This window comes from Triticum dicoccoides, chromosome 5A (assembly GCF_002162155.2).
Source record: "Triticum dicoccoides isolate Atlit2015 ecotype Zavitan chromosome 5A, WEW_v2.0, whole genome shotgun sequence".
Taxonomy (NCBI): domain Eukaryota; kingdom Viridiplantae; phylum Streptophyta; class Magnoliopsida; order Poales; family Poaceae; genus Triticum; species Triticum dicoccoides.
In genome coordinates, this window is record NC_041388.1 from 662,460,398 (window position 1) to 662,487,743 (window position 27,346).

The following is a 27,346-nucleotide window of genomic DNA, read 5'->3' on the forward strand; positions in this document are numbered from 1 at the left end:
ATGCAAGAATTTGAACTAGGTGCTTTGCATTTTTTTCTACCAAAATTGTCTAAATAAACATGTATTACAAGATGTTTAAACTTTTAAACACCGGCACTCCAGCAGCTTACATACAACAATTATCATGCAGTTCTACAAACTCCTAGCGTCTACCTCTGCCAGAAATGTTTCGCTGAGACTCACCAGGAGGATGAGGCTGCTGCCATGTTTTACAGTGTGGCATCGTTGCCCCAGGTGAAACCAAAAATAAGTTCATGCTTGCCATATCAAAAGCACGAGATGGCGATACAGAGAAAGTGAGCCAACTATTTCTAGAAACAAACATGCGTAGCCTGGTCCTACCTACAGAGCGCTAAATCCTGAGATGAACCTGAATTCCGGCACTGTCCAAGGTGACAGGAGCTCTTGCAAGTACAGCTGTTCTGGGCAAGATGCGCAAAATTCTCAGCAGCAGCACCCACCGGGTATCACTGAAGCAAGGAAGCCGCTGCAAAAGCATGGTGTGGTCGTCCTTGTCGCGCGGCGTGAAGATGAACAGACTGAATGCCCAAACCCCAAAACTGCTACTCTGCACTTCGTCTTCCCCTGTTCGGCCAGATAATAAATACCATATCTCTGCAACCCTGAGAGCTCACAGCGCGAGGAGTTCCGACTCCTTTTCTTCTTCTACCAACGATTCAGCGGTGGAATGGGCCGAGCCGTTCTCAACCTGGGGCTCCCGGGTGTATACCTTCGAGCCAGGAGATGGCAGACGGGAGTCCGTCATGTGGACGAAGCCAGGCACAGCCGCGCCGTTCGAGGAATCTATGGCCGCCTGCAGCTTTTTCAACTGGGACTTCAGGCATATGACTCGCCCCTTGTTCCATTTTGGGTAATGGAACGATGCAGACAGCGTGTCATTGAGAAAGGAGTACACAACTTTTGAGATCGGCAGTCCTCTTGTGACCGTGCTTTTCTCCATTTCCCCCCTCCTAGTAGTAAAAAAAACTGTCAGACCAAAGTAGGACAAGAGAAAAATATAGTTAACAAAGGTCAATTGTTTCAGTGAAAATTCAACCATGGGCATGATGATCTATAACGATATCGAATGATTCCCCTTACAAAGGGACTTTGCTCTGCAGAAATGATGTACTTATAATCTACTGAAGCAGCTTAAAATCAACTTCTATTTTTTGCAAACTTTTTCTTCTACAAGTGATTCCATTCTGTGGAATATATTTATGATTCTCTTTTTTTTTCTGTGGCCCTCCATTCAAGTAGAACTAGCACTGCACTGCTTCCTAGGAAAATGACAGGAGCATTGCGCATTCAATTAAGAAGGCATGGTCACAGCAGCTTAAGATTAACTTCCCTTTTTTGAGCAGAACACATCGATCAAAATAAACCAATTCCACAGAAATTAGAGAATAAAGAATAAAGATGCCATAACATAGAAACAGAATATGATAATAGGAAAGGAACATCGATTTAGGTTGAAAGCTTACAATACAACAACAGAGGCCAGTTGGGGAAGATCTTTCTCTCTTTTTAGTCTGGTGTAAAGTTTATTGAGCCATACTGACACAGCCACTAATGCCCCACCAACTGACATCCTGAAATGTAAACAAACCTAGTAAAGGCTGATGACAAATATAAAAATGGACCAGTTAATGGAAAGATGGCAATTAGAAAATTACATTACCTATGTACATCTAGAGACCAGACCAGCTTGGTGTCACGGGATAATTCAGGGAAGAGCCCATAACTTACTGCATGATCTAGAACCCTTGCAGCCCGAGCTTTTTGGCCAAACCACCAAAGTGCATCAAGGAGAGCATTAAAAAATCGTAAACTGTAGTCACATCCTTCCAAGTTACTGCTGTCAAGGACGTATTCAACCATTTGCCAATTGGAGCTATCATCGTACTCCCCTTTTATCATGGAAGCAATGACTTGATGTGTATTACTAGCACGATTTGCTTTCATTTCTTCCAGCAGATCATAAGCATCGGCCCACCTGAAAACATAAATCGATTACGGTGCAGTAATATCACATTAGAAGCATTTTAAGAAAAACTGTAAGCTGAAAAAAACTAAAGAAAAGATAAATCTCAGGTCAATTCTGGCTATATATTGTCGATTTAAGTTGCAACAATCACAAGTATGCCTGCATCGAATCATTTTACTTCTGGCTATGTATTATGTCAATGTTGCCTGTATGATGCAGGTCATACCAAGGTCAGTAGACTCAAACAATTTAAGCATGATAAATACCAGAAATAGCACACACAAGGAAACGGGGCAGAAATCCCAGCCCAAATCATTATGGAAACGCAAGGGCATGATCACATAATAACTGTGGAATCAAACCCATCAAAGACCATAGTTAAAACATGTGGTTTCTAGAAGTTAAACCAATACATTAAAGAACTATACAACTTCTGAAAATGCAAGTAAGAATGTAAAAAATCCAAGCAACAAACCCTAGTACAGAATGACATGCATATGCCATATCAATCCAACTGAAAGATTCGATTACAATCTTTTATATATGACCGGCAGCTCTAACTGAAGGTCCAGAGTTTGTAAATGTCTTGTCCTATTGCCCAGTGAGCTAGTCTGCTTGTTTAGAGGCAGTAAGTTGATGGTCAGCTTTGTGATTTATCTAACTGAAGATCCAAAGTTTGTACTTCTTTTAATGGAAATAGTAAAGCATGATTGGCACAGATTTCATTTCAGTGTTTGCATTTGAACAGTTAGCAATATTCAGGAGCACAGAAGTTTGACATATTGTAAAAGGCGAAAGTTCTGTTTGACCAATACCTGTCGTTCCTTGCATATAGTGACAACATCATGCAATAAGCAATAATGCTAGGCACAGTCATTTTGGATCTGATCTCTTCAAACTGCTCTTTGCTCTCATCTATAACACCTGCTATGCAGTAGGCATTGAGTACCCCCTCAAGGGAGCGTTCATCAGGGTTAAACCTAGACTTGCGCATCTCCATGTATGCCTTCACTGCATCATCCAACTGTGAACCCTGGCAGTATGCTTCGATGAGGGCATCATACGAATCTTTGCTTTTCTGAATGCCAGCACTGTTGGTCATCCGAGAAAAGACGGACTCAGCCTCCCGGAAGAGCCCGCCCTTGGCAAACACATTTGCAAGAGAATTATAGGTCTCTATGGTTGGCAAGCTACCGATTTCAGTCATCATGTTGAATGCTACATAGGCCTCCTGGATAGAGGATCAATGAAATATTAGATTTGCATCACAAAAGGGTTATCTTAAGACTGACTCATACTCCCTCCGTTCCTAAATATAAGTCTTCATAGAGATTCCACTATGGACTACATACGGAGCAAAATGAGTGAATCTACACTTTAAAATATGTCTATATACATCCGTATGTAGTTTGTAGTGGAATCTCTAAAAAGACTTGTACTGTATTTAGGAACGGAGGGAGTATATTATAAAGCAGTATTTGGTTCGTAGGCTGACCTCATACATAGCTGCATGACCAAGGGCTTCAATTAGGCCAGTGTAGGCCTTTGCAGTAGGCACCATTCCTTCTTTGGTTATGTAGTCAAGAACTTCTCTTGCATCCTCATGGAGACCACCCTGACCACACGCAGCCAAGACACCTTCACAGGTCTCCATGTCAGGTTCTATCCCTGTGCGAAGCATATCGTGAAAGAGCTCCACCACCTCCTTGAAAAACCCGCCATCGCCGAATACATTGAAGAGCACATTGTAGGTGGCCGTGTCTGGAGGTACAGCCGTTCTCATCTCACGGAAGAGCTCACGCACGCCATCAAACCTCCCCTGTTTTCCATACTGATCGAGCAGGACACGGTATGTCGCAGCCGTGGGCGCACAGCCATCAGCCTGCATCTGCCGTAGCACGGCCACAGCTTCAGCGGTGGCACCAATCCGGGTGTGAGCCTCCATGAGCCCGAGATACGCGGAGGGGTCCGGTGTGTGCCCTGTGTCGGCCATCTCACGGAACAGCTCGGCGACACGGGAGAGGTCACAGGCATTGGCAAAGGCATCCACAATGTAACGGTAGGACGCGGTGTCCGGCATAATGCCAGCCTCGAGCATGGTGCGCAGCAGCATCTCGGACTGGTCGCTGAGGGAGCGCACGGCGGCGGCGGCGAGGAGCGTGTTGTAGGTGGTGAGGTCGGGGCGCACGGCCGGGGAGGGGTCGTGGCGCATCTCGGCGAAGAGGCCGAGGAGCATGTCGAAGGGGACGGGCGGGTCAGCGGCGCGGGCGCAGGCGGCGAGCACGGTGTTGTAGGTGGCGGCGGTGGGGGCCACGCCCTGGGCCTTCATCTGGTCGAGCAGGGCGCGGGCGTCCTCGTGGAGCGCGTTGCGGGCGTAGGCGGCGATGAGGGAGGTGTAGGAGAGCGCGGTGCGGGCGTCGGCGGGGAGGTCCTGGAAGACCTCGAGGCACTTGTCGAGGAGGGCGGGGCCCTGGCGGCCGAGCACGCCGATGACGATGGCGTGGATGTGCTCGTCGGGGCGGCACCAGGACTGGCGCTGCATGTACTTGAAGAGGCGCACGGAGCGCTGCCAGTCGCCGCGGCGGGAGAACTCGCGGTACACCGCCGCGAAGTCCTGCAGCGTGAGCCGGTGCTTGGCCGTCTCGAGGCAGCGCGCGATGGAGCCCCGCGGCGCCAGGTTGCTCAGCCGGTCGATCAGCGAGTCCACCTCGTACGAGTACCTGCCCCGCTCCCCCGCCCCCGCCGGCGGGGCCGCCTCCTCCTTGGGCGTGGTCGTCAGCTGGCCCCGCGCCCGCGCCAGCACCGCCAGCCTGCCCCCGACGCGGCTCCTGGGGCGGCACCAGCTCCTGGCGGCGGCCGGGCGGAGCGGGTGGTCGCAGTGGTAGGACGAGGAGGAGGCGACGGTGGTGGTGGAGACGAGCGCCATGCTTGGAGCATGCGGCGGCGGCGGCGGCCGGCGAGGGGGAGTGGGGGTTTTGGATTTCACCACTGGGGAGAGATTTTTCCGCTCGCTGCCGAAGTGGATAGACTCCACTCAGCTTGGGACTCGGGAGGAGGAAGAGAGTCCGACCCGTAACAGGCTAAGCCTAACCCGTTCCGTTCCCCACGAGGCCTGGACCAGAAGTCCAGAACAGAAATCCAAAACAGCAGCATGGCGGCCGCCCCCCTCCCTCCCCCGCCCAACGCCGCCGCCCTCCCGCACTAGACTCCGCCGCCGCCGCCGCCGCCGCCCCACGCTAGATCCGCGCCGTCCTCCCACCGCTGCGCCCTCCGGCCCTAGCGCTGCTCCTCCGGGCAGGTTCGGTTCCCCCCACCCCCTATTGCGTTTCGGAGGTTTCCAGATACGTTTCTGATCGCGCGATTCCGTGCTCGCGCTGCAGGGGCCGGCGGTCTTGATCCTGCCGCGGGGGCAGTCCTCCTCGTCTGTCGCGGGTCTGGTTGGTGCTCCATGTCGGCGGGCGACGGCGCGGCGGTGTCGGCCGTGGAGGGGAAGCTCGCGGAGCTCTCCGCCAGCTGCGACCTCAGGACCCTCCCCAAGAGGGGCAAGGTCAGCCCGCTCTCCCCACCCTCCCGCCTTGCTTTATTTGCCTTAGATGATTAGATCAGGACATCCTCTTCTCGATCGATGGATACTGAGTAATCCCGTAGGCGGCCGTCCAACCGTCGATCACATCAAACCCCGTGAGCTTGAATGCGGTTTCAGAATCATCTGCGGGTTCCTCTTTAAGAATACGAGGAGATTGGATGGTACTTCCGTCCTGTCTTGTGCTGTGGAATCTGGTTTGCTCTAGGAATATTTGTTAAATCCAGCAAGCCCTTTTTGCTGCTATGGCTAAAAAAAGATAATGTTAGATAACAAGTGGGTTTTGTTCTAGTACTCCTCAAAAGCACATCAGATAGTTTGCCTTGTTGTGATAGCCTACCTAAGTCCAGCTGCAACTGTTTCTTCACAACATCACACTTACCTTATCTGTACCCTTACCATAGCTGACCCTGATACTGACCCCATTGCCAATGAGTTGTACTGGAACTATCAAATGTTTCTCTTCTTGGTTTTCAGTCTACTTCGTTCCTTGTTCGTGTAGCGTCACCTATGTCTTATCATGTTTGCTTCCCCTCTCATCAATCTGGACTTGCCAATGAAATTTCTCTACCAAATTTATTTATTGTGCCATAGTGGAGGGATGTGTGGATTTATCGCAGGGGAACAAATATTGTCCTGAAGATATTCGAAATATGAGTTGTTAATTTTGGATGAGCATGGGGTTATTATGATAGAGTGAACATGAAGTACATCCCAAGGCGGCTCTTCAGTTTAAGGCAATAAAATATATTTCTTGATAAATAGGCCTTAAAGTAAGGCATCCCTCTACAAAAGATGTATTTTGTACTTTTTCTGTCATAGAGTTCTCCCCATTCTTCTAATTTTGAAAAGATTTTAAATTAAAGTACATACCAATATTTCTTTCAGATAATGTGTTGGCTAGGAGTATTTGATGCTAATTTTGCTTTTTTTTTTCAGTCTGCATCAGCAAGGACATTGAACACTGCCCAGATTCAGCTTGTCGCAAGCCATCCGGAAGTTTATGAACCATGTGATGATTCCTTTGCCCTTGTTGATGCGCTGCTCTCTGACAAAGCTCAACTTCTGACGCTACAGCCGAGTTTATGCATGGAAGTAGGATGTGGCAGTGGCTATGTCATCACTTCTCTAGCCATCATGCTCAGGCAATTAGGCTCTGGAACCCAGTACCTAGCAACAGACATCAACCAACATGCCGTGGAGACAACTCAAGCAACACTTGAAGCCCATGGTGTTCATGCAGATGTTATTGCTACTGATATCGTGTCAGGACTTGAGAAACGTCTGGCTGGCATGGTTGATGTGGTTGTTGTGAACCCTCCTTATGTGCCAACACCAGAGGAAGAAATCGGGATGAAGGGCATTGCTTCATCTTGGGCTGGAGGGTTGAATGGGCGCCAAGTGATCGATCGGATTCTCCCTGCGGTGCGTGAGCTGCTGTCAGAAAAAGGGTGTCTCTACATGATTGCCCTTGAAGATAATGATCCTTTGGGCATATGCCATTTGATGAACGAGAAGGGGTTCGCGTCACGTGTTCTGTTGAAGAGGTGTACTGACGAGGAGAGCCTTTATGTTCTTAAGTTCTGGCAAGATGCTGCTGCTGGCGCAAATGCTTCTCAGTCCGGTAGATCTCCACGCGCCGAGTCGTGGCTTTCACAGTTGCCTTTCAAATCCTTTTGGCATAAGAACGCTGGCAGTTCTTGACCTCATCAGTTTGGACCCTCCTATCATGAAATATATCAAAGCAAGGAAACCTTTGCGAAATTTGGCGGTAATGTGTAAAAGTGTCTGAATGAGGTGTTACTGTGGAGTTCAGACCTGCCTGTCCTCTGAGAACACAAACCAGACTGACATGGTGAACTTAGCTATATGATCCAATGAGCAACCCAACCTATCGTAGTTGAAACATACCATACTTTCTCTTGTCGGTAAAACAGCTGTCTTATTATGTTGGCACCATGCGTGTTAGTGTGTATATGTGCTATGATGAATGAATCTGTTGCCTTCGTGAATGTGTCATATGCTGTTAAATTGCGACTTTGTCTTGCAGAGAGAAGTTCAGCGCAACTTCTGGATCTGTGCAATGTTAGCTACGTTCAAAAAAATTTGATGTCTGTTTAGCAGTATGATGGTATGCTTGCTCCTATATACCCAGGAAGATGCATCTGGGTTTGTTCTCTGGTCGCGTCATTTGTTTTGATAGATATGTTTGAGGTAATTGGTGGTGAATTTTATGAGCTTGGATCGGATGCACTGTCGTGTCTACATGCAGCTTCGAACAGATGTAGTGGACTTGGAGGAGTTAAATCTGCCATGAGCTTTCCTCTTGCGAGTGAGTACACTACTAATTTTTGAACAGATCATATTTACTAAACCTGATCGATCACAGAAACTTCAGCAAGGAGTAAATGTCTAGAGTTACAACAAAATGGTTGTTCAAGAAGATTTATATTCTTCCATAGCCGGTAGAAAACAAAACAAATTATGCAAGAGATCAAGTTAATTTTAGCAGAGTTGGATCCTCTCTTGTTTATAATATAATATAATACGAAAAGTCTAACGCCCATACGTGTGGGCGTTCCCCAACTCGTCCACATGCCTGGATCGTCGTCCAGTGCCTTTTGCACGAATCTTGGCACGAAAAAGGTTGATTTTTTGTGCCACGTAGGATGGGGCTGGTGTGTGGGCGTTGGAAAGTTTGCCCACACGCCCGCACCACGCTGTTTGCCAGCTGCGTTGTGTGGGCGAACTAGTTTCTGCCCACACAGCCACCACTTAGGTCATGTGCGTGTGGGCGAACTGTTTTTCGCCCACACGACACTCCTATGTTGTGGACGGCAACTGCAGTTACGCGAACGTGCAACTCGGTACACACACACGGCAACTGTGATTCTCTGCTACACGGCAACTGCAGTTACGCGAACGTGGCAACTCGGTACACACACATGGCAAATGTGATTCTTTGCTACACGGCAACTGCAGCTGCGCGTACGTGGCAACCAGATAAACACATATGGCAACTGTGATTAATAATACATGTCAACTATGGTTGGACCACACGTGGCAACTAGGTAAACACACATGGCAACTACTGTTTTGACCATATGTGGCAAGTAGTTAATCACACACGGCAACTACGGTTTGATTACACGCGGCAACTACCATAAATTAGACATGGCAACTATAATTAACCAAAACAGATAGAGTTGCCATGCTTTTACAACTACACTTGCCATCCCAGATAATTACATCTGCCAACCAGGATGGCAACTAAATAGTCATCCCGTGAGGTACCTAACGTAGCTGCGTCAGGACGTGTGGGCATTTTTGCTTCGTGCCACACGCACGGGATGAAGATGAGTAGTACTTGTTGGGCGTGTGGCACGAAGTAGCCGCGCCCACACGTGTGGGCAATTCCAATGTCCGCCCACACACAGCCCGTGTGGGCTGCCTCCTACTCACATCACACACAGTGTGTGGGCGCATGTCGTATATGCCACACATGTGGCAGTTAGCGGCATCCAATATAATAATATATATTATATACGTACTATTTAAAAAATATGTAAGATTCTGTCGTCCAGTCGTCCTTCGTCAAACATTACATGCTTCCCCTCATCTTTATGTTTTGATTTTTTTTCTCACATCTGTTTTTTCATCAAAAAACCGCCTCAATTACACCATATCTTATTGATGTAACAAATAAAAAATTTATTTTCTTTGATAAGTCAATAATAATAACTAAAAGGTATTAAATCCTATTTTCCATGCAATCGCATTAATATGGGTAGGTATCACTAGTCAACCTGATAGAATATTTACGCCCCAATTGCAACAGACGGGAAATTATCTAACCACCTAAGAAATTGGTTTAATTCAAAGAAAATTGGAATATCGTGGGAGTCTAGTTAGAATAACTCTAGAATAGTTGCCATATTTGCGTAAGTGCTATTGTGAGCTCGAGCTCACATAATTTTGGATGAACAGTAAATCCAAAAAAGTAGTAAAAAAATCAAAAAGTTCTGAACTTTTTTTAGCAAGAAACATTGGTGTTTTTTCTACAAGCGTGCAAATTTTGGCGACGGAATCACATTCGTGGAGGTGTGCACAAAAAAACAAAATTGATGCTCCAAAATGCTTCCAAATACTCCTTTTGAAGCATCGATTTTGTTTTTTTTCCCACAGCTCCACAGATGTGATTTTGCCATGGAAATTTGCATGTGTAGAAAAACATCAATGTTTCTTGCCAAAAAAATGATTTTTTTACTATTTTTTATGATTTTACTGTTCATCCGGGATCATATGAGCTCGAGCTCACAAACCCTGTTTCCCCATATTTGGCCTATCACTGCACCGACTATCTGACGTTTGAGGGCCCAAAACATGTCTAATGTAGTCGTCGTGCCGATCTTAGCCTCCATAAATTTTTGGAGTCCACTCCAAATCAAACTCGCGAGCCGCCAAATCTGGAGGCTTGGGGGCCGAGCTTCATATCCAACTGTCTGCGCGACATGTTTTCTGCCTCTCACTTCCATTCCTGGCAATGGCGCAACCATCTTTATGACTCCTGCTTTCACTTCTCTCAATGGCGCAGTTGCATGTTTTTTCATCGAGAAGAGCGCCCATTAATGTCCCCATCGCGTGTCTCCACTCGTGCACCCATTTCCCACCTAAGTGCACCAATTAATTTAGACATACTCCTTCCGTTCGGAATTACTTGTCGCAAAAATGGGTGTATCTAGATGTATTTTAGTTCTAGATACACCCATTTTCGAGACAAGTAATTCCGAACGGAGGGAGTAGTTTCCTGTTGGAGCACGCCCTCCGATGGTATATAACACCCTCGCCTTCCCTGTTCACCAGCACCACTGATCACACATCTTCATATCGCTGCCACACTCACTCCCATCTGCCATGTCGCAATGGCCTAGCCCTCCTCGTGGACCCTTCCCCAGTGAGGCTGAAGAGAATAATGCTAAAAGGAAGTTCTGGGAGAGGTCCTGACGGTGATCCGAGTGGGTCAAGGGTGAGGCGCTTGTTCTTGTTGAATCGATTGTTGGGTCCAGGCACCTCCCCACCGCCCACCTCTACTTTGCCCATGTGAGACAATACCTCCTTAGTAGAAAGAGATGTCACGCTCATGGAGGACTAGAAAATATATGGCCTTCTCCTGCGTCGAGGACACACAAGCGTACATAGACCGTGTGACCATGGAAGTGGCAGCAGCCAAAGCATCCCTCTCCTACAAGGTCACTTCCAAACGAAGGAAGAGCAAGAATAAAATAGATGTTAACTTACCAGTTTAGTTGTATTTTAGTTTAGCTTGTTAAATTCATAGTTGAAATCATAGATTAAATTGTTCGTTGATGAGATGGGTACGAATATTTATTAGCCAGTGACAAATGGGTCCTAATCGCATGGAATAATTGGAGGCTCCGTTTATGGCGATTCTAATTTTGCACATTACCTCGACAGCCTCCAAAAAAATTATGGAGCGCCCTCCATACGTGTTTCGGAGGCTGCAAATATGGTGACTCTACTAGATTTACTGTTTGGATGTTTATTCCAAGGCAATGGTGGATCAACATTTTCAAGGCAGAAGTACCTAGGACGCATTTGGTTACTTGCACTGTTTTTTGCCACTTTGCATATTTATCCCAGCAGTTGGGCCTGGTTGAGCATATGCAGGCAAAAAAAACATATGCATGTTGATTGGTGGCCTGCATTGCATCAAGGCCCAGTTGGGTGCATGTTGTTTACTTGCATGTGTTTGTGCTTCGGGTGTGAGCAGATGCAAAGCACAGTTGTTTGATTGTGTGCAAGTTCTTGATCTGCTCACCCCTTTCAAATGTGGTGAACTTATCACCCATTTAACAGCACACAACGCACACACAACACACTATGATCAACAGCATCAGAAAAACAACAAGAACAAAGCAAAAATAAAGCAAGGAACAAGCGGATCATAAGCTACTAGGCATAAGTTTAAACAGCAGGGCATCCCATGCCCCTGCTGGACCCGAGGATGTTGCTCCTTGGGCAAAATATACACAAGTTCACAGCAAAAGAGACGATCGGGCTTCAGTTCAAACCTACACTACTTCAGTTATGACTACGAGCATGAGAGATCAGACTTGACAGATGAACTAGAGGGCCTGAGTGCTATCGCCGACGCAGCTGTGCTTCGAGCACCGGACAATGCAGATGTTGGAGCTATTGGCGTTGAAGATCTGCACCTTCAGCCCCAGGCCGGAGAGCTTGAAGACGACAAGGTCGCCGGGGACGATCTTGTGCCGGTCGCAGAAGTACTCCTAGCAGTGCCCCAGCACCATTTGCCCCTTGAACATATGCACATGGACTCAAAACTCGCACCACTTGTTGGCGGAGAGGCTGATGACGTGAGGAGGGCCGCTGACCAGCCATTGCTTCATCGCCGCCCTGAATTTACGCGGGATGATGAGCATGGAGATGTCCTCCTGGTCACTGATATGCACGTAGAACCCGATAGAGTCCCGTGCACCCTCCTCATGGCCGGCACCGTAGCTGCATTGGCTCGGGGTTGCGGCATGGTGCAGAAAGGGTAGGAAGCTCACAGTACCGCCGCATATCTACTTTGGCTGCGAAGAGGCCGGCAATCCACCTCTCTTGGATGGGATTGCTGTCAGCGATGACGGGAGTGGGTGGGGCATGGCGAGATGGCGACGTGGCCATCAAAGAAACTAAACGGGCGGTGAGGTGCGAGAGGGAATGGGTGTGAACTGGCGAGGACGGTGAGGGGAGGGGGCATGGGGATTTATGGGCCGTCACATCTTCTCCTGCGCTTCCCCGGGCATGCAGGTGCTCGCCATGCGTGGCTCGAGCGAGCCTGGCTCGCAAAAAACGTCCGATTCGGCTGTTCCTCCAGACCCAGGCCCAGGCCTGCTTTGAGGTTTGTGCGGGCCATGAAGTGCATGCGACCCAGGCAACCAAATAGGCCAAATTCTGCCCGACCTAATGTAGGTGACCAAATTCGTGCCTACTATTTTTATGCAATAACCTTGGAACAACCTAAGTGGGTTGAGTGGCAGGACTTGAGGTAGAACCTGATGTGGATGGGATGAGGGCGGCGAGATGAGCAGGTGGGCAGTAGTGCACTAAGATAGGAGATGTAGATGCGGGTGCCGGTGTTAAACCAACTCTAGCAGAGTTGTTATATGGTCCCAAACTCCATAATAACCTTCTGAATTGACGCTTTTGCTCAAAATGTCCGTCTAGCAGGTCGTCTATTGCGACTCCATCATCACAATTTCTAGAGTGCATTGTAATGCCTCCCTTAGCTTTCATATTTGGAGGTTGGGGACATTTTAGGACGCACGTGTCCTCCTACCACCGCTGCCAATTACCACTTCCGAGTCCGGACCGCCTCAATTTCGCACCGCTCGACACAGCTAACCCCTTCTCACCCCTACGACACCTCGCCGTAGCCCGGCCTTAGCTTCCCACCGTATGGTCGACCACCGGCATGGCCACACTATGGGAGCTAGATGCGGGCATATATATCTTTGCCCTCATTCCACCTTTCCGCTTGTTGACAAAGAAGGCGCAATAGAGAAGTGTTTATCCACAATGAATGCACTATATTCTAATCAAATGTCATATCGTACACTGGAACAACGAAAGTACCACATTGAAGTCACGATCAGCAATCTCAGACCTTCACGCTGAATTTTAAGTTGCATTTAATCTCCGATGACCAATGATAGACAAGACCAAGTCTCGTAAAAGAATCCATCATAGTGTACAAGTGCGAAAAAATCATAATGATCTGAAAACTAAGCGAGCTAGGGTAAGATCAAACACTAGCTTGTTATAGCTGTTGTTCTTTTCTTCCAGACGTCATGAAGAAAGGGGATGCACCTCTGGATGTAGGAAGATCCCAGGTCCAATCCATAAGCCTGAAAAAAAAATGGCAACCGTCCCGGACTCCAAGAGAAGGAGGGTCTAAAATAGTAAATTATACTAGTAATCACTATACAGTTATCCATTACATTGAAATTTTCTATTGAATATGTGGTAAAGAATTTTAATATGCAGTAGTAAGTCCACACCACAGATTAATAGTGTGTACTACGCAAAAAATCAATCTAAGCTTGACGGTGAGTTTAGTTTGGTTGTGTGAGACTAGTAGGAGCTCTTGTATAACACGTATAAATTATCAAATATAGTATGTACACAAAATTAGAGTTGACACCATATTTATATTAGTCGGTGATTATTATAAGAAAGTTGTTGCAATTCCAAATAAAACATGCACATGTTTTTAACGTATCATCACTGAACCCAACTCCCACGACCTATTTACGAGTGACACAATTTATACCTGGTACTAGAAACTACTGCTCCCTCCGTTCCTAAATATTTGTCTTTCTAGAAATTTCAACAAGTGACTACATACGAAGCAAAATGAGCGACTTTATACTCTAAAATATGTCTATATACATCTGTACTTGATAGTCCATTTGAAATCTCTAAAAAGACAAATATTTAGGATCGGAGGGAGTATTGAGCTATTGGATAGACGGTGCACTTTAGAGATATCTACCATCATAATTAATAATATTTAGATATACATGGACACATGTATAGACACACAAAATATATCTATGGACCACGTAATCTATTTAATTAGCAAAAATTAATTCAAAAAATTTATGACGGCCTAAAGTTTAAATTTAGGGGAAGCAAATTTATCAATAATATGCATGGCGGTCGTATAACAACGAACACAATAGTTATTATTTAACAACATTGTTATGTGGTTAATTATGCCAACTATGAAATAGAACGAAGATGACGCTATGGCAATATAACTTTAAACAAGTATGAATGTTTAGTGTACAACAACAACAACAAAGCTTTTAGTCCCAAATAAATTAGGGTAGGCTAGAGGTGAAACCCATAAGATCTCGCAACCAACTCATGGCCCTGGCACATGGATAACAAGCTTCCACGCACCCCTGTCCATAGCTAGCTTTTTGGTGATACTCCAATCCTTCAAGTCTCTCTTAACGGACTCCTCCCATGTCAAATTCGGTCTACCCCGCCCTCTCTTGACATTCTCCGCACGCTTTAGCCGTCCACTATGCACCGGAACTTCTGGAGGCCTGCGCTGAATATGCCCAAACCATCTCAGACGATGTTGGACAAGCTTATCTTCAATTGGTGCTACCCCAACTCTATCTCGTATATCATCATTCCGGACTCGATCCTTCCTTGTGTGGCCACACATCCATCTCAACATACGCATCTCCGCCACACCTAACTGTTGAACATATCGCCTTTTAGTCGGCCAACACTCAGCGCCATACAACATTGCGGGTCGAACCGCCGTCCTGTAGAACTTGCCTTTTAGCTTTTGTGGCACTCTCTTGTCACAGAGAATGCCAGAAGCTTGGCGCCACTTCATCCATCCGGCTTTGATTCGATGGTTCACATCTTCATCAATACCCCCATCCTCCTGCAGCATTGACCCCAAATACCGAAAGGTGTCATTCTAAGGTACCACCTGGCCATCAAGGCTAACCTCCTCCTCACACCTAGTAGTACTGAAACCGCACATCATGTACTCGGTTTTAGTTCTACTAAGCCTAAACCCTTTCGATTCCAAGGTTTGTCTCCATAACTCTAACTTCCTATTTATCCCCGTCCGACTGTCGTCAACTAGCACCACATCATCCGCAAAGAGCATACACCATGGGATATCTCCTTGTATATCCCTTGTGACCTCATCCATCACCAATGCAAAAAGATAAGGGCTCAAAGCTGACCCCTGATGCAGTCCTATCTTAATCGGGAAGTCATCAGTGTCGACATCACTTGTTCGAACACTTGTCACAACATTATCGTACATGTCCTTGACGAGGGTAATGTACTTTGCTGGGACTTTGTGTTTCTCCAAGGCCCACCACATGACATTCCGCGGTATCTTATCATAGGCCTTCTCCAAGTCAATGAACACCATATGCAAGTCCTTCTTTTGCTCCCTATATCTCTCCATAAGTTGTCGTACCAAGAAAATGGCTTCCATGGTCGACCTCCCAGGCATGAAACCAAACTGATTTTTGGTCACGCTTGTCATTCTTCTTAAGCGGTGCTCAATGGCTCTCTCCCATAGCTTCATTGTATGGCTCATCAGCTTAATTCCACGGTAATTAGTACAACTCTGAACATCCCCCTTGTTCTTGAAGATTGGTACTAATATACTCCGTCTCCATTCTTCTGGCATCTTGTTTGCCCGAAAAATGAGGTTGAAAAGCTTGGTTAGCCATACTATCGCTATGTCCCCGAGACCTTTTCACACCTCAATGGGGATACAATCAGGGCCCATCGCCTTGCCTCCTTTCATCCTTTTTAAAGCCTCCTTGACTTCAGACTCCTGGATTCGCCGCACAAAACGCATGCTGGTCTCATCAAAGGAGTCGTCCAGTTCAATGGTAGAACTCTCATTCTCCCCATTGAACAGCTTGTCGAAGTACTCCCGCCATCTATGCTTAATCTCCTCGTCCTTCACCAAGAGTTGGGCTGCTCCGTCCTTGATGCATTTGACTTGGCCAATATCCCTCGTCTTCCTCTCTCGGATCTTGGCCATCTTATAGATGTCCCTTTCACCTTCCTTCGTGTCTAACCGTTGGTAGAGGTCCTCATATGCCCGACCCCTTGCTTCACCAACAGCTCGCTTTGCGGCCTTCTTCGCCATCTTGTACTTCTCTATGTTGTCTGCACTCCTATCCAGGTATAGGCGTTTGAAGCAATCTTTCTTCTCTTTAATCGCCTTCTGGACATCATCATTCCACCATCAGGTATCCTTATTTTCGCTTCTCCTTCCCTTGAACACTCCAAGCTCCTCCGAGGCCACCTTACGAATGCAAGTCACCATCTTCGTCCACACATTGTTCGCATCTCCTCCTTCCTCCCAAGGGCCCTCCTTAATGACCCTCTCCTTGAACGCTAGAGCTACCTCCCCCTTGAGCTTCCACCACTTCGTTCTAGCGACTTTGGCACGCTTATCCCGCTGGACACGAATCCGAAAGCGGAAGTCAGCAACCACCAGCTTATGCTGGGGTACAACACTCTCTCCAGGTATCACCTTACAGTCTAGGCACGCACGCCTATCTTCTCTTCTCGAGAGGATGAAATCAATCTGGCTAGAGTGTTGGCCACTACTAAAAGTCACCAGATGTGATTCTCTCTTTCTAAAGAGGGTGTTAGCTACAATCATGTTGTAGGCTAGAGCAAAGCTTAAGACATCTTCTCCTTTTTGATTCCTGATGCCATAGCCAAAGCCCCCGTGCGCCCCTTCAAAACCTGTGTTAGATGTACCCACGTGGTCATTGAGGTCTCCTCCTATGAAGAGCTTCTCACCAATCGGTACACTCCTAACCATGTCTTCCAGGCCTTCCCAGAACTCCCTCTTGGTGTTCTCATTGTGGCCTACTTGCGGGGCATACGCGCTGATAACATTGAGAACCAAGTCCTCAACTACCAGCTTGACCAGGATAATCCGGTCCCCACGTCTCTTGACGTCTACCACTCCATACTTGAGGCTCTTGTTGATCAAGATGCCTACGCCATTTCTGTTTGCGGCCGTCCCTGTGTACCACAGCTTGAAGCTAGTATCCTTCACCTCCTTCGCCTTCTGTCCTCTCCATTTGGTTTCTTGGACGCAAAGGATATCAACACCTCTCCTCACCGCTGCATCAACTAGCTCCCGAAGCTTCCCTGTCAGAGACCCTATGTTCCAGCTACCTAAGCGAATCCTCCTAGGCTCGGCTAGCTTCCTTACCCTTCGCACTCGTCGAGTCAAATGCGAAGACCCTTGCCCATTTTCCACTACATCTGGGCGCCGATGTAGCGCGCCATTAAGGATGCGACGACCCGATCCTCGCTCACTTGCCACCGTATCCGGATCAAGATACAGCGCGCCACCTTGGGGGTGACGGCCCGGCCCTTGCCCATTTTTCACCACACCCGGGTTCCGATGTAGCGCGTCGCTGAGAGGGTTACGCCCCAACGAAAATCTTTTGGGTTTCATCTTCATAAGAGTGGCTGAGTTTTTACGTTGGCTCGCCAAGCCTATCACAACCCTCCTCCTTTACCCGGGCTTGGGACCGGCTATGTTGAGACAACATAGGCGGAGTTATGAATGTTTAGTGTAAAATAGTTATTTTAATTCTCTGTAGTTAAAAAAAAAAGGTTTTGTCGAAGCAACAAAACAAAACTATACAAAGAGATCTTATTGATGATCGTGGCTGCAAAGGCAGGGTGCTGAGCTCTGACGGGTGTCGCAACAAAACAAAACTATATAAAGAGATCTTATTAATAATCGTGGCCACAAAGCCAAGGTGCTGAGTGGTGTGTGTCAGGCTAGCTTTGCTAACTGGACACCAACACTGAGATGGTTGCATTAGCAAAGGCAAGAAATTGACCATCGAAGGGTGGTAGGGGTGGCGATGCTTGGATGGTTGCGCCATTGAGCGTAAAACATTCGCGAGACTGGTTGAACCCGAATAGAAAGGTTGTCTCTTTGGGATACATGCTTCGCCGCGTTGAAGCTGAGATCTGTTGTGCATTACCTTAATCGAGCTTTATTTGCGCAGCGACTGCAGCAAAGCAAACTTTGCACGGGGTCTCGAGGGGATCGGCCAGTCATTCCTCATAGCAAGCGTGGCACAGGCAGATATGCTCACTAGGTAGGGTCACGACGGTTGCTGGGTTCGTCTTGCACTTATGCATTTCTTCAAGCGGCTGGCGTCGTTTGGCGGGAGCACGGGCGGCTTGTTGGGCCTCCATTCGCTTGAGATGGCGGCGCGGAGTAAAAATTCTTTGTCATCCATCACCTCCGAGAGATGATCTTGAGCACAAGAGCAAATACATAATTAGGACCCAGGCAAGTAATCAGGACCCAAGCACACAAAAAAGTGCAATCTTTTTTTCATTGATGGAAGGAATTCTAAGTTTCTAACCTTGCGCCTCGGTCATGGGTCCAAAGAATATTGTTGCCCCGGCCGGCGCCGTGATACCTCCGGGCGGCCAGCGTGGTGGCGGTCGGACGCCTGCTGCTGCAGAAAACGGCTCGTGAGAAAGGAAGGCGTAGGCAGGAAAGGGCGTGGGGGGCTGGGGGCGAGTCCAGTCGATGTTGCCGCGCCTTCAACGGTGGCGGCATGCGACAGATCTGCGGTGCGGTGTTTCTTGGCTGCAAAGGATAAAGAGAAAAAAAGTGGCTTTCAGACTTGCCCGCCGCCGGCGGCCATGGATTCGAAGAGCAGAGGTCTTTTAATATTGAAACTTACTGGATCCCGAAGCATCTGATCCGGATGGATCGTCCACGTTCTTCTTTTTCCCACGGACAAGCGTCTCCTGCTCCTCATCCCCAGACCCGACTGCAAAGAAAGAAAGAAAGAAAGAAAGAAAGATGGTGCCTTTTACACATGCCCGACTCCATGGACCCGAGAGAAAACACATCGACCACGGTGACGCCGCCTGCGCATGCAGAACGAATCAAGGATGTTTGGGTTGTCGAACTCACCCTGAGGAACCGTGGCGTCCGGATCCTGGTCGGTGGCCAACGGAAGCTTGAGGTGGTCACGGCCGGTGTCACCCCCGGCCGGCGCCGGCGACTTTGGTGCGTCTTGGCCCGCCATGGTCTCCGTGGGCGGCGGCGACGTTGGTGCGTCAAGAACCTTCCCCTCCTGGCCCGCCATGGTCTGCGTGCCGCTGGGGCTTTTGGATGGGTTAGGGAGCGTCTGGGTTTGGTTGTTTGAGAAGAAGAGGAAGGAAGGACCCCACGCCTACTTGTACCGCAGAGAGAGAGAGAGAGAGAGAGAGAGAGAGAGAGGGCAGGCAGGGATAGCCGGGCAGGGGACGCCGCCGCGGTCAAAGATTTTCCTGGTCGTACTGCTCGCTTTTCTCTCTCCGTAGTGTGAGGCCGAGAAACAGAGCAGGAGGTGGTTTGCTTTTAAGTTTTACTAGTGTAATTCTTTCATGTACTCTCTCCATTTGCTCTCTTTTGTCTGCGATGCGAGGAAACACGACGGAGACCTCCCGTTAGAAATGAAGATTAATAATACTTGCATGCATTGCACGCGCGTGCATGAAGAGATCGCTAATTGGATGTCCGCCTGTCCCCGCCTGCAAGTTTATCTCCTCTGCTTTGGGTTTGCTTTTTAAAGATGGGTGCTACGTTTTTTTGAACCACCAACAGGTGCCTAATTTCATTTCAGCTCTTTAAGAAAAAGTACATGAGAGTTCACCTTGGCTTGAAGTAAGAAGAACAAGAAAGGCAATAAAGCCATTGGAGAAGAGCTGAAGGGAGTACAACAGATAGGTTGAGTAAAGCATCAACCTGATGACCAACATGTACAGGTAAAGGAGAAGGAACCATCTAGTAACTCAGATAGAAGAAACTCCATATGTTTTGCTGCCACTCTAGAAGGATGAAGATCGTGACTGCAACAGATACTCCTTTAAGTTAATGGCAATGCACTGTATGCAACATGCTGCCTGCGATCTGAAAATCCTGGAAACATGAAATACCTAAGGTAAGTGAAGATTAGACGTATTATTAAAGAAAGTAGCCAATTCTTTTTTAATGTTCCAAGGAGTGGCAGAATACGAAATGTTTCTCAAAGCAGCAATAGAGGCTAAAGACAGACAATCCATTAAGAAAGTAGGCTTAGCAAGATTAAGTCTAGAAGCCAATTGAGCAGCACAAGAAAGGGCAATCGCTTCAACCCTTAAGGGAGTAGAAGTAGGAGGAGCTGAGGCTTGAACCTGCACATTACTCTCACCTTGATCAGAATGAATACAGATGAAAACCCCCACACCAGTACCTACATGCACTTGTCCTAGGCCTAGATTTTTTTTAGATCTGAAAGCTACATCAGAGAAAATTTTAACTCCAGAAATTAGGAGGTCATACTTTCCTTGCATAGGTAAAACATCATTTGAAGAATTATCATTAGAATGAGACTCCGTTTGAGAGATGGAAGAAATGTTATCCAGATGGTCATTCTCCAAGTTAGCTGTAGGTATCTGAACTTCATAAGGGAGGTTCTTTTTCCGGTCAAAATGAAAATCATTTCTAGCTTTGCAAAGGCACCGAAGAAAATTAAGGATTTCAAATTGAAGCATGAGGATGATTCATACGAGTAAGAGCAATAAGAATGGAGTGCATGGAAGAGTGGCCTTGGATAAGAGCATCCGATCTGAGGAACCAAGGACAAGAAAACCAAGCTGCCCGCGCAAAAGTTCAGAGGAAAAAAAAGATGAAATTCATCCTCCTGAAGACCACATCTGCAACAAAACTAAGAGATATGAACAGAAAAACGCCCAGCACGCATACCCGTTGGCGTAGCCCGTCGAAGAAGCCTCCAAGGAAAAGTTTGAACCCTAGGGATCAAATTCTTATGTTTCCAGATGAATTTAAGAAAGTCTTTCAAGTCAAGAGAAATATCAATAGGAGCCTTTCTAGGGTTACTTTAAATATCTTGCAAACAAAGTTTATAAGCAGATTTTGAAGAGCAGATGCCATTGGGAGCAAGACCCCAACAAAGAAAATCCGGGCCATCACCATCAATAATGTATGTATGAACAATGAGAGAGGCCAATGGCTGCTGGAAAAGAGAGAAAATGAGCTGATGGTTCCAACTTATGCGGCCAGGAAGCCAAAGATCTCTCACAAGAGAAGGATATTGGAAACCAACTTGTTGAGGCACAATATAATCATGAATAGAATGCCAAATATTACACCAAGGCATGCTCCACAAGGATATGTTACCTTGAGTGAGTTGATAAAAATCATGATCACAAAGCTTGGGTAACATTTTCAAAATTGAAGCCCAAAAAGCAGATTTAGGAGGAGAAGCATTAGCTTTCCAAATTGAGGTACCAGGGAAGTATTTGGCCTTAAGAGTAAGGTACAAATGTGAAGAAGGAGATTTAGCTAACCTCCAAGCGGCTGAGAGAATGAGACTTTCATTGATGGCTTTTAAATTCCTAATACCCAAGCCACCTTCAGTCATAGAATTAGAAATGTCCTTCCATGCCCTCAGATAAAGACTTTTCCTTGAATCAGTTTCTCAAACACCTGCCCACCAAAAATTCCTAATAACAACCGTGAGCTTAGCAATGAGTTTTTTAGATAACAGGATATTGGACATATAATAAATAGGAAGCTGAGAAGACCGAGCGGATTAATTAAAGTCTAGCAGCAAGAAAGCATGTTTTCTTTGTAAGTGGGCAACTTATTAAGGAATTTGTCTAAAACAAAGTTGTAAGCAGCCACTCTGTTTTTAGCAGGAAGAATAAGAGGATGAATCAGATGAATGAAGTTTGCATCTAGGGTAGAAACATGACAATTTTGCTTAATATCATTCATCACAGCCCGAGAGACATGAGAGCTAAAAAGGATAGTAGATTTGGCCCAATTGGGAGTTTGGCCAGAGAGAGCACGGAACTGTTGAATAATATTGGCCATAGTTTGAGGCTTTGAGCATCTTGCATATGGTAGCCTGACCACGAACCAACAGATCATCTGCAAAAAGAAGAGAATGCATAGAGGGGCAATTTGGACCAAGAGAAATACCCTACAGATGATTGGCCTGAAGAGCTTCATTAAGCGTAATAGGAAGTTCATTAATAGCTATGACAAACAAATAAGGAGACATGGGACAACCCTGCCTAATACACCGAGAACTTTTAGAACTTTGAGACGACTGCCCATTACTGAGCACCGAGAACATGGGAGAAGAGATGAATGCATGAACTAAATTGATGAAATGACCATGCAACCCTTTACGTGCAAGCGTAGAAACAATGAAGTTCCATTCTAGACGATCAAAAGCTTTAGCAAGATCAATTTTAAGCATAAAAGCTTTGTGTTTCCAAGATTTGAGAGAGAAAGAATGAGTTATCTCTTAAGCAATAATAATATTGTCACTAATTCTTCTGCCCTCAATAAAGGCCTGCAGAGCTGGATCTATATAATCAGGGAGATGAGGCACAGCCCTGCGCCTGTAACTTCATCATCACCGTCGCCACGCCGTCATGCTGACGGAACTCTCCCTCGGCCTCAACTGGATCAAGAGTACGAGGAACATCATCGAGCTGAACGTGTGCTGAACACGGAGGTGCCGTACGTTTGGTGCTAGGATCGGCTGGATCATGAAGACGTACGACTACATCAACCGCGTTGATATAACGCTTCCGCTTTCGGTCTACGAGGGTACGTGGACACACTCTCCCCGCTCGTTGCTATGCTTCTCCTAGATAGATCTTGCATGGTCGTAGGAATTTTTTTGAAATTACTACATTCCCTAACACCTACGGTGGTGATCTTATGAAGGAGTGTCTGGCGGTTATCAATACAGGTGTGACCCCAGAAGGCTAGAACTCAACTACTACTTTTTATTCCCAAGGTGGACAGCCCGGAGAAGATCACTTAATTCAGGCCTATTAGTTTATGTAACGTGGTATATAAGGTGATCTCGAAGATGCTCGCAACACGGTTGAAGGTGTTCCTTCCAAATATCATTAGTGAGACACATAGCGCTTTTGTTCCATGGCGCATTATCACTGACAATGTCATAGTTGCTTATGAGTGCCTGCACATAGTGAAAAAAAGAAAGAAAGGGAAGTTTGGTACGTGTGCCGTCAAACTGGATATGCATAAAGCATATTACCGCGTGGAGTGGGATTTCTTGGAGGCCATGTTATCCAAGCTGGGATTTGATGCTAGTTGGATTTAGCTGGTCAGGTCATGTGTTACATCTGTTGAGTATAAGGTCCGATTCAATTAATGAGACACTACCATTTTCGCCGACTAGAGGTTTGAGATAGGGAGATCCCCTCTCCCCATACCTCTTCCTTTTATGTGCAGGAGGACTGTTGGCTCTTATTAACCATGAGGAGGAGGCTGGTAACCTTATGCGTGTGCAGGTGTGCAGAGGCTCACTAAAAAATCTCTTATTTACTTTTTGCGGACGATCCTTTTACTCTCATGAGAGCAGATGCCGCAAAACGCAACCACCCTACGTGGCATTCTAGAAGAGTATTGCTCGGCCTCAGTGCAATTTTTGAGTGAAGCAAAGTGCTCTATATTTTTCCAGTCCGAGTACAAACGTTGATATGAAGGCAAAAGTGTGTCAAATTATGAACATTATGACTGAATCCCTCTCAGACGAATATTTGGGAATATCCTCCATGATAGGGGTGGACCAGGTTGATTGTTTCAAACATAAGATAGAGATGATCCAAGCAATGGTTAATGGATGGAAATAGAAAACTCTCTCATACGGAGGTAAGGAGGCCTTATTGAAAGCGGTGGCCCAAGCCATCCCAACATACGCGATGAGTATATTTAAATTCCCCCAAAAAATCTGCAAGGGGGTCACTGGTACAATGTCGCAATATTGGTGCGGTGACAAGGAGAAACAATGTAGGATGCATTGGCTTGCTTGGAGGAAGATGCGTATTCCGAAAGAGAGAGGAGGCATGGGATTCCGTGATATACATAGTTTCAACTTGGCAATGCTGGCCAAGCAATGTTTGGAGACTTATTGATAACTATGGTTCTTTGTGTGCACAAGTGTTAAGAACAAGGTATTACCCTACAGGAGACATCTTAAACTATCAACCGAATAAGGGGTCGTCTTATGTATGGCAAAGTATTTGGGCCGGCATCCAAACGTTCAAGGAGGGATGTATTTCGAGAGTAGGAAATTGTGAAAAGGTCAATATTTGGGCTGATCGCTGGATTCTGAATAGTGCTTCAAATAAAATTATTACAGTTTGGGGAAACCAAATACTCAAAAAAGTTGGAGAGCTAATTAATCCAATAACGGGAGAGTCGGATGAGATGCTAGTCCGGGAAAATTTCCGGCCTATTGATGTGGATCTACAACAGATTCCGTTATTTCAGCAGGAGACGGAGGATTATGTCACGTTGCATCTCACAAAGAGTGGAGTTTATTGTTATATGTTCGGCTTATTACAAGCAATGGGAAGCAAACTATGATCCAGAGGAGTGTGGATTAGCCCGCTACTCCACGGCGCCCCATCTAGTTTCTAAGAATTTATGGAATATGAAAGTACCAGCCAAAGTGAAAATATTTATATGGAGGTGTCTGCACAACGCCATCCTGTGCTATAGAGTCCTTATGAATCTCCACATCGGACAGGTTTTTCAATGCCCGTTCTGTCAAGCCGGGGTGGAAGACATTTCTCATGTGTTGTCTAGTTGTATTAGATCAAAATCAGTTTGGGATGCTCTCGGGAAAGCACAAATATAATTTTTGCTAGTATGACCGATCGGTCGGGGGAAGCGGTCATGGAGTTTATCCTATGTGACATATCCTATTGGAGAATGTATTTTGGACCATTGGAGTTGCCGGAGCTCATATGTATGGTGTGTTGGTACCTTTCATGGCAACGACGGCAATTCATTCGGGGAGAAGATATTTTGTCTCAAGAAAGAACTGCGCCGGCAGTCCTTGCTTTAGCTCTGAATTTTGCTCGTGCAGCGGAGATCAAAAGCACGCCTAAAATCAACAGGTGGCTGGCGTTTCTCTCTAGACAACAAAATTTAAATGTTGATGCGTCATTTTCCGAGGGTGATTACATCGGGTGTGGTCTGTAATCACCGGGGAATTTTCAAAAAGGCATCTATACAAGACTTGAACATGTAGCTCATGTGTTCACAGCAGAAGCAGCTGCCTTGTTTGAGGGGCTGAAGCTAGCAAGAAATACGGGATGTTCTAATCTGTTGATGAGATCGGACAACAGCACGGTGGTGGATGCTATAAACTGCAACAAAGAGTTTTTTATGGTGGCAGCGCCGGTTCTTGATAATTAATATTTTACTAGATTTCAGGAGGATTACTATTGAGCATTGTAGTAGAGAGACAAATTACACGAGTTGACAAAATGGGGACGTGCAAATAATCCTTCTTTTTGGGTTGATGCCCCGCCTAAGTTCATCGCAATACTGGTTATGGACCATGTAACTATTATTTAATTAATTAAAATAAAGTAAGCCTTCCCGTCAAAGAAACCAGTATGCCCCTACACGTGTAGCATTTCTTGGGAATTAAGGCAAGAAGATCATTCTAACACAGGACCACATGCATGTTTCGTAGAACTCATAAGTAATGGCCAAAAGTTACAGACAAAGATTGAACTTGTTACGGAAACTAGTCTAGCTCTAGATGGCTATATGGAAGCCTAGAGAAGGCCAGGAGAATCGCGGTGAAGGGTCCATGGCAGCCTGCACATTGGTTTGCGGACGGGTCGTCATGGCTAGCGTCGTGGCAGACGTCGCAGAAACACACATGGGGGGCCAGCCGAACCGCCACCCATCCGTATCATAATATAAAACCTTATTGTATCGAATATACTAACATATTAGATGTAATAAGTATTATTGGATTGAGAGAAGTAGCAAACTTCCTCCAAGGAGGGATTCAGCAATTACGCATCATGCTATAATTTTTTTTTCGGTAAATCACACTTCAAGAGCTCATCATTTAATCATCTAATTGTGGAATTTCTATCAACCATCATGTAATTATAAAAATGATATTAATATCGATATCAAGGAGATATAAGCTACACCTAACCTTTGTACCAACACGATTTCAAATGCTATTGAAGACTTCAAGGATGCACGCATCCAAATTATTACAAAAGGAAAATGACCAACAAAACATTGCAAAGCATTAGCCGATAGCAATCTCAGGCAACACGATATAGGTGCACGAGCTGGACCCAACCACCGAGGCATGAAACATCAACAAGGCATGAAACAAAATTCCATCTACAAAGACGAAGTACATAAAATAAGATTTTATCACATTTGTTCTGAATTATAAGATGTTTTGGATATTTTAATATAAACTACATACGGAAATGAATCAACAAACATACTAAAACGCGTCTATATACATCCCATTCAGATAAAAGTTAGAACATCTAATAAATCGAAACGGAGGGAGTAGTTAATAAGACTGAACTCAAGGTGCAATTATGTAGCGCCCCGAGACCGATGTGCCAGGTGTCGTCCAGTTATTCGTTGTTATTGCCTTGTCATTGCTTGTGTGTCATGCATTGCATATCATGTCATCATGTGCATTTTTTTTGCATACATGTTCGTCTCATGCATCCGAGCATTTTCCCCGTTGCCCGATTTGCAATCCGGCGCTTCTATGTCATCCGGTGTCCCTTTCTACCTCTTTTCGTGTGCAGGTGTTAAACACTTTCGGATTGGACCGAGACTTGTCATGCGGCCTTGGTTTACTACCGGTAGACCGCCTGTCAAGTTTCGTACCATTTGGACTTCGTTTGATACTCCAACGGTTAACCGAGGGACCGAAAAGGCCTCGTGTGTGTTGCAGCCGAACACCCCTCCAATTTGGCCCAAAACCCATCAAAACCCTCTCCATCATCTAGAGCGTTCGATCACGATCGCGTGGCCGAAAACCGCACCTCATTTGGACTCTCCTAGCTCCCTCGACCTATAAATATGTGATCCCCTCCGAAATTTGCGGTGCAAACCCTAGACCACCACCTCTCCGCGCCGCCGGACATTTCCTCCCCCGCCGACGGACATGTCCGGCCTCTCCTGCGTGAATCCGGAGCCGCCAAGTGTCCGCGCCGCCGCCGTTCTGCACCGCGCGCCGCCGCGGGCCCGCGCGGCCCAGATCCGGCCCGCGGGGCCCGAACCGCCTCGCCCGCGCCTGTGCATC

At 46.4% G+C, this 27,346-nt stretch overlaps 2 protein-coding genes and 1 pseudogene across 2 annotated transcripts; 1 reads left to right on the forward strand and 2 right to left on the reverse strand.

The window, feature by feature from the left end:
- Positions 1-5: 5 nt before the first annotated feature.
- Positions 6-5,029, reverse strand: LOC119303880 (pentatricopeptide repeat-containing protein At1g74850, chloroplastic-like). The gene is made up of 5 exons (XM_037581030.1): positions 3,483-5,029; positions 2,803-3,218; positions 1,682-1,996; positions 1,485-1,592; positions 6-971 (listed from the first exon to the last, which is right to left on the reverse strand). Exons 1-5 carry the CDS (start codon positions 4,911-4,913, stop codon positions 632-634), a joined length of 2,610 nt encoding a protein of 869 aa, XP_037436927.1. The 5' UTR covers positions 4,914-5,029; the 3' UTR covers positions 6-631.
- Positions 5,030-5,142: 113 nt separating this feature from the next.
- LOC119303881 (methyltransferase N6AMT1-like) lies at positions 5,143-7,582 on the forward strand. The gene is made up of 3 exons (XM_037581031.1): positions 5,143-5,285; positions 5,368-5,534; positions 6,510-7,582. Exons 2-3 carry the CDS (start codon positions 5,436-5,438, stop codon positions 7,272-7,274), a joined length of 864 nt encoding a protein of 287 aa, XP_037436928.1. The 5' UTR covers positions 5,143-5,285; positions 5,368-5,435; the 3' UTR covers positions 7,275-7,582.
- Positions 7,583-11,716: 4,134 nt separating this feature from the next.
- LOC119300371 lies at positions 11,717-19,323 on the reverse strand (annotated as a pseudogene).
- Positions 19,324-27,346: the final 8,023 nt, after the last annotated feature.

Bases quoted from the DNA above. Each gene is read 5' to 3' on its own strand.
- LOC119303880 (XM_037581030.1), bottom strand. From the start codon at position 4,913: ATGGCGCTCGTCTCCACCACCACCGTCGCCTCCTCCTCGTCCTACCAC. The intron at 1,593-1,681 runs GTAATGTAATTT...TTTACATTTCAG, and splicing joins TGGTCTCTAGATGTACATAG to GATGTCAGTTGGTGGGGCAT. The intron at 972-1,484 runs GTAAGCTTTCAA...TTTTACTACTAG, and splicing joins CTGGCCTCTGTTGTTGTATT to GAGGGGGGAAATGGAGAAAA.
- LOC119303881 (XM_037581031.1), top strand. From the start codon at position 5,436: ATGTCGGCGGGCGACGGCGCGGCGGTGTCGGCCGTGGAGGGGAAGCTC. The intron at 5,535-6,509 runs GTCAGCCCGCTC...TTTTTTTTTCAG, and splicing joins CCCTCCCCAAGAGGGGCAAG to TCTGCATCAGCAAGGACATT.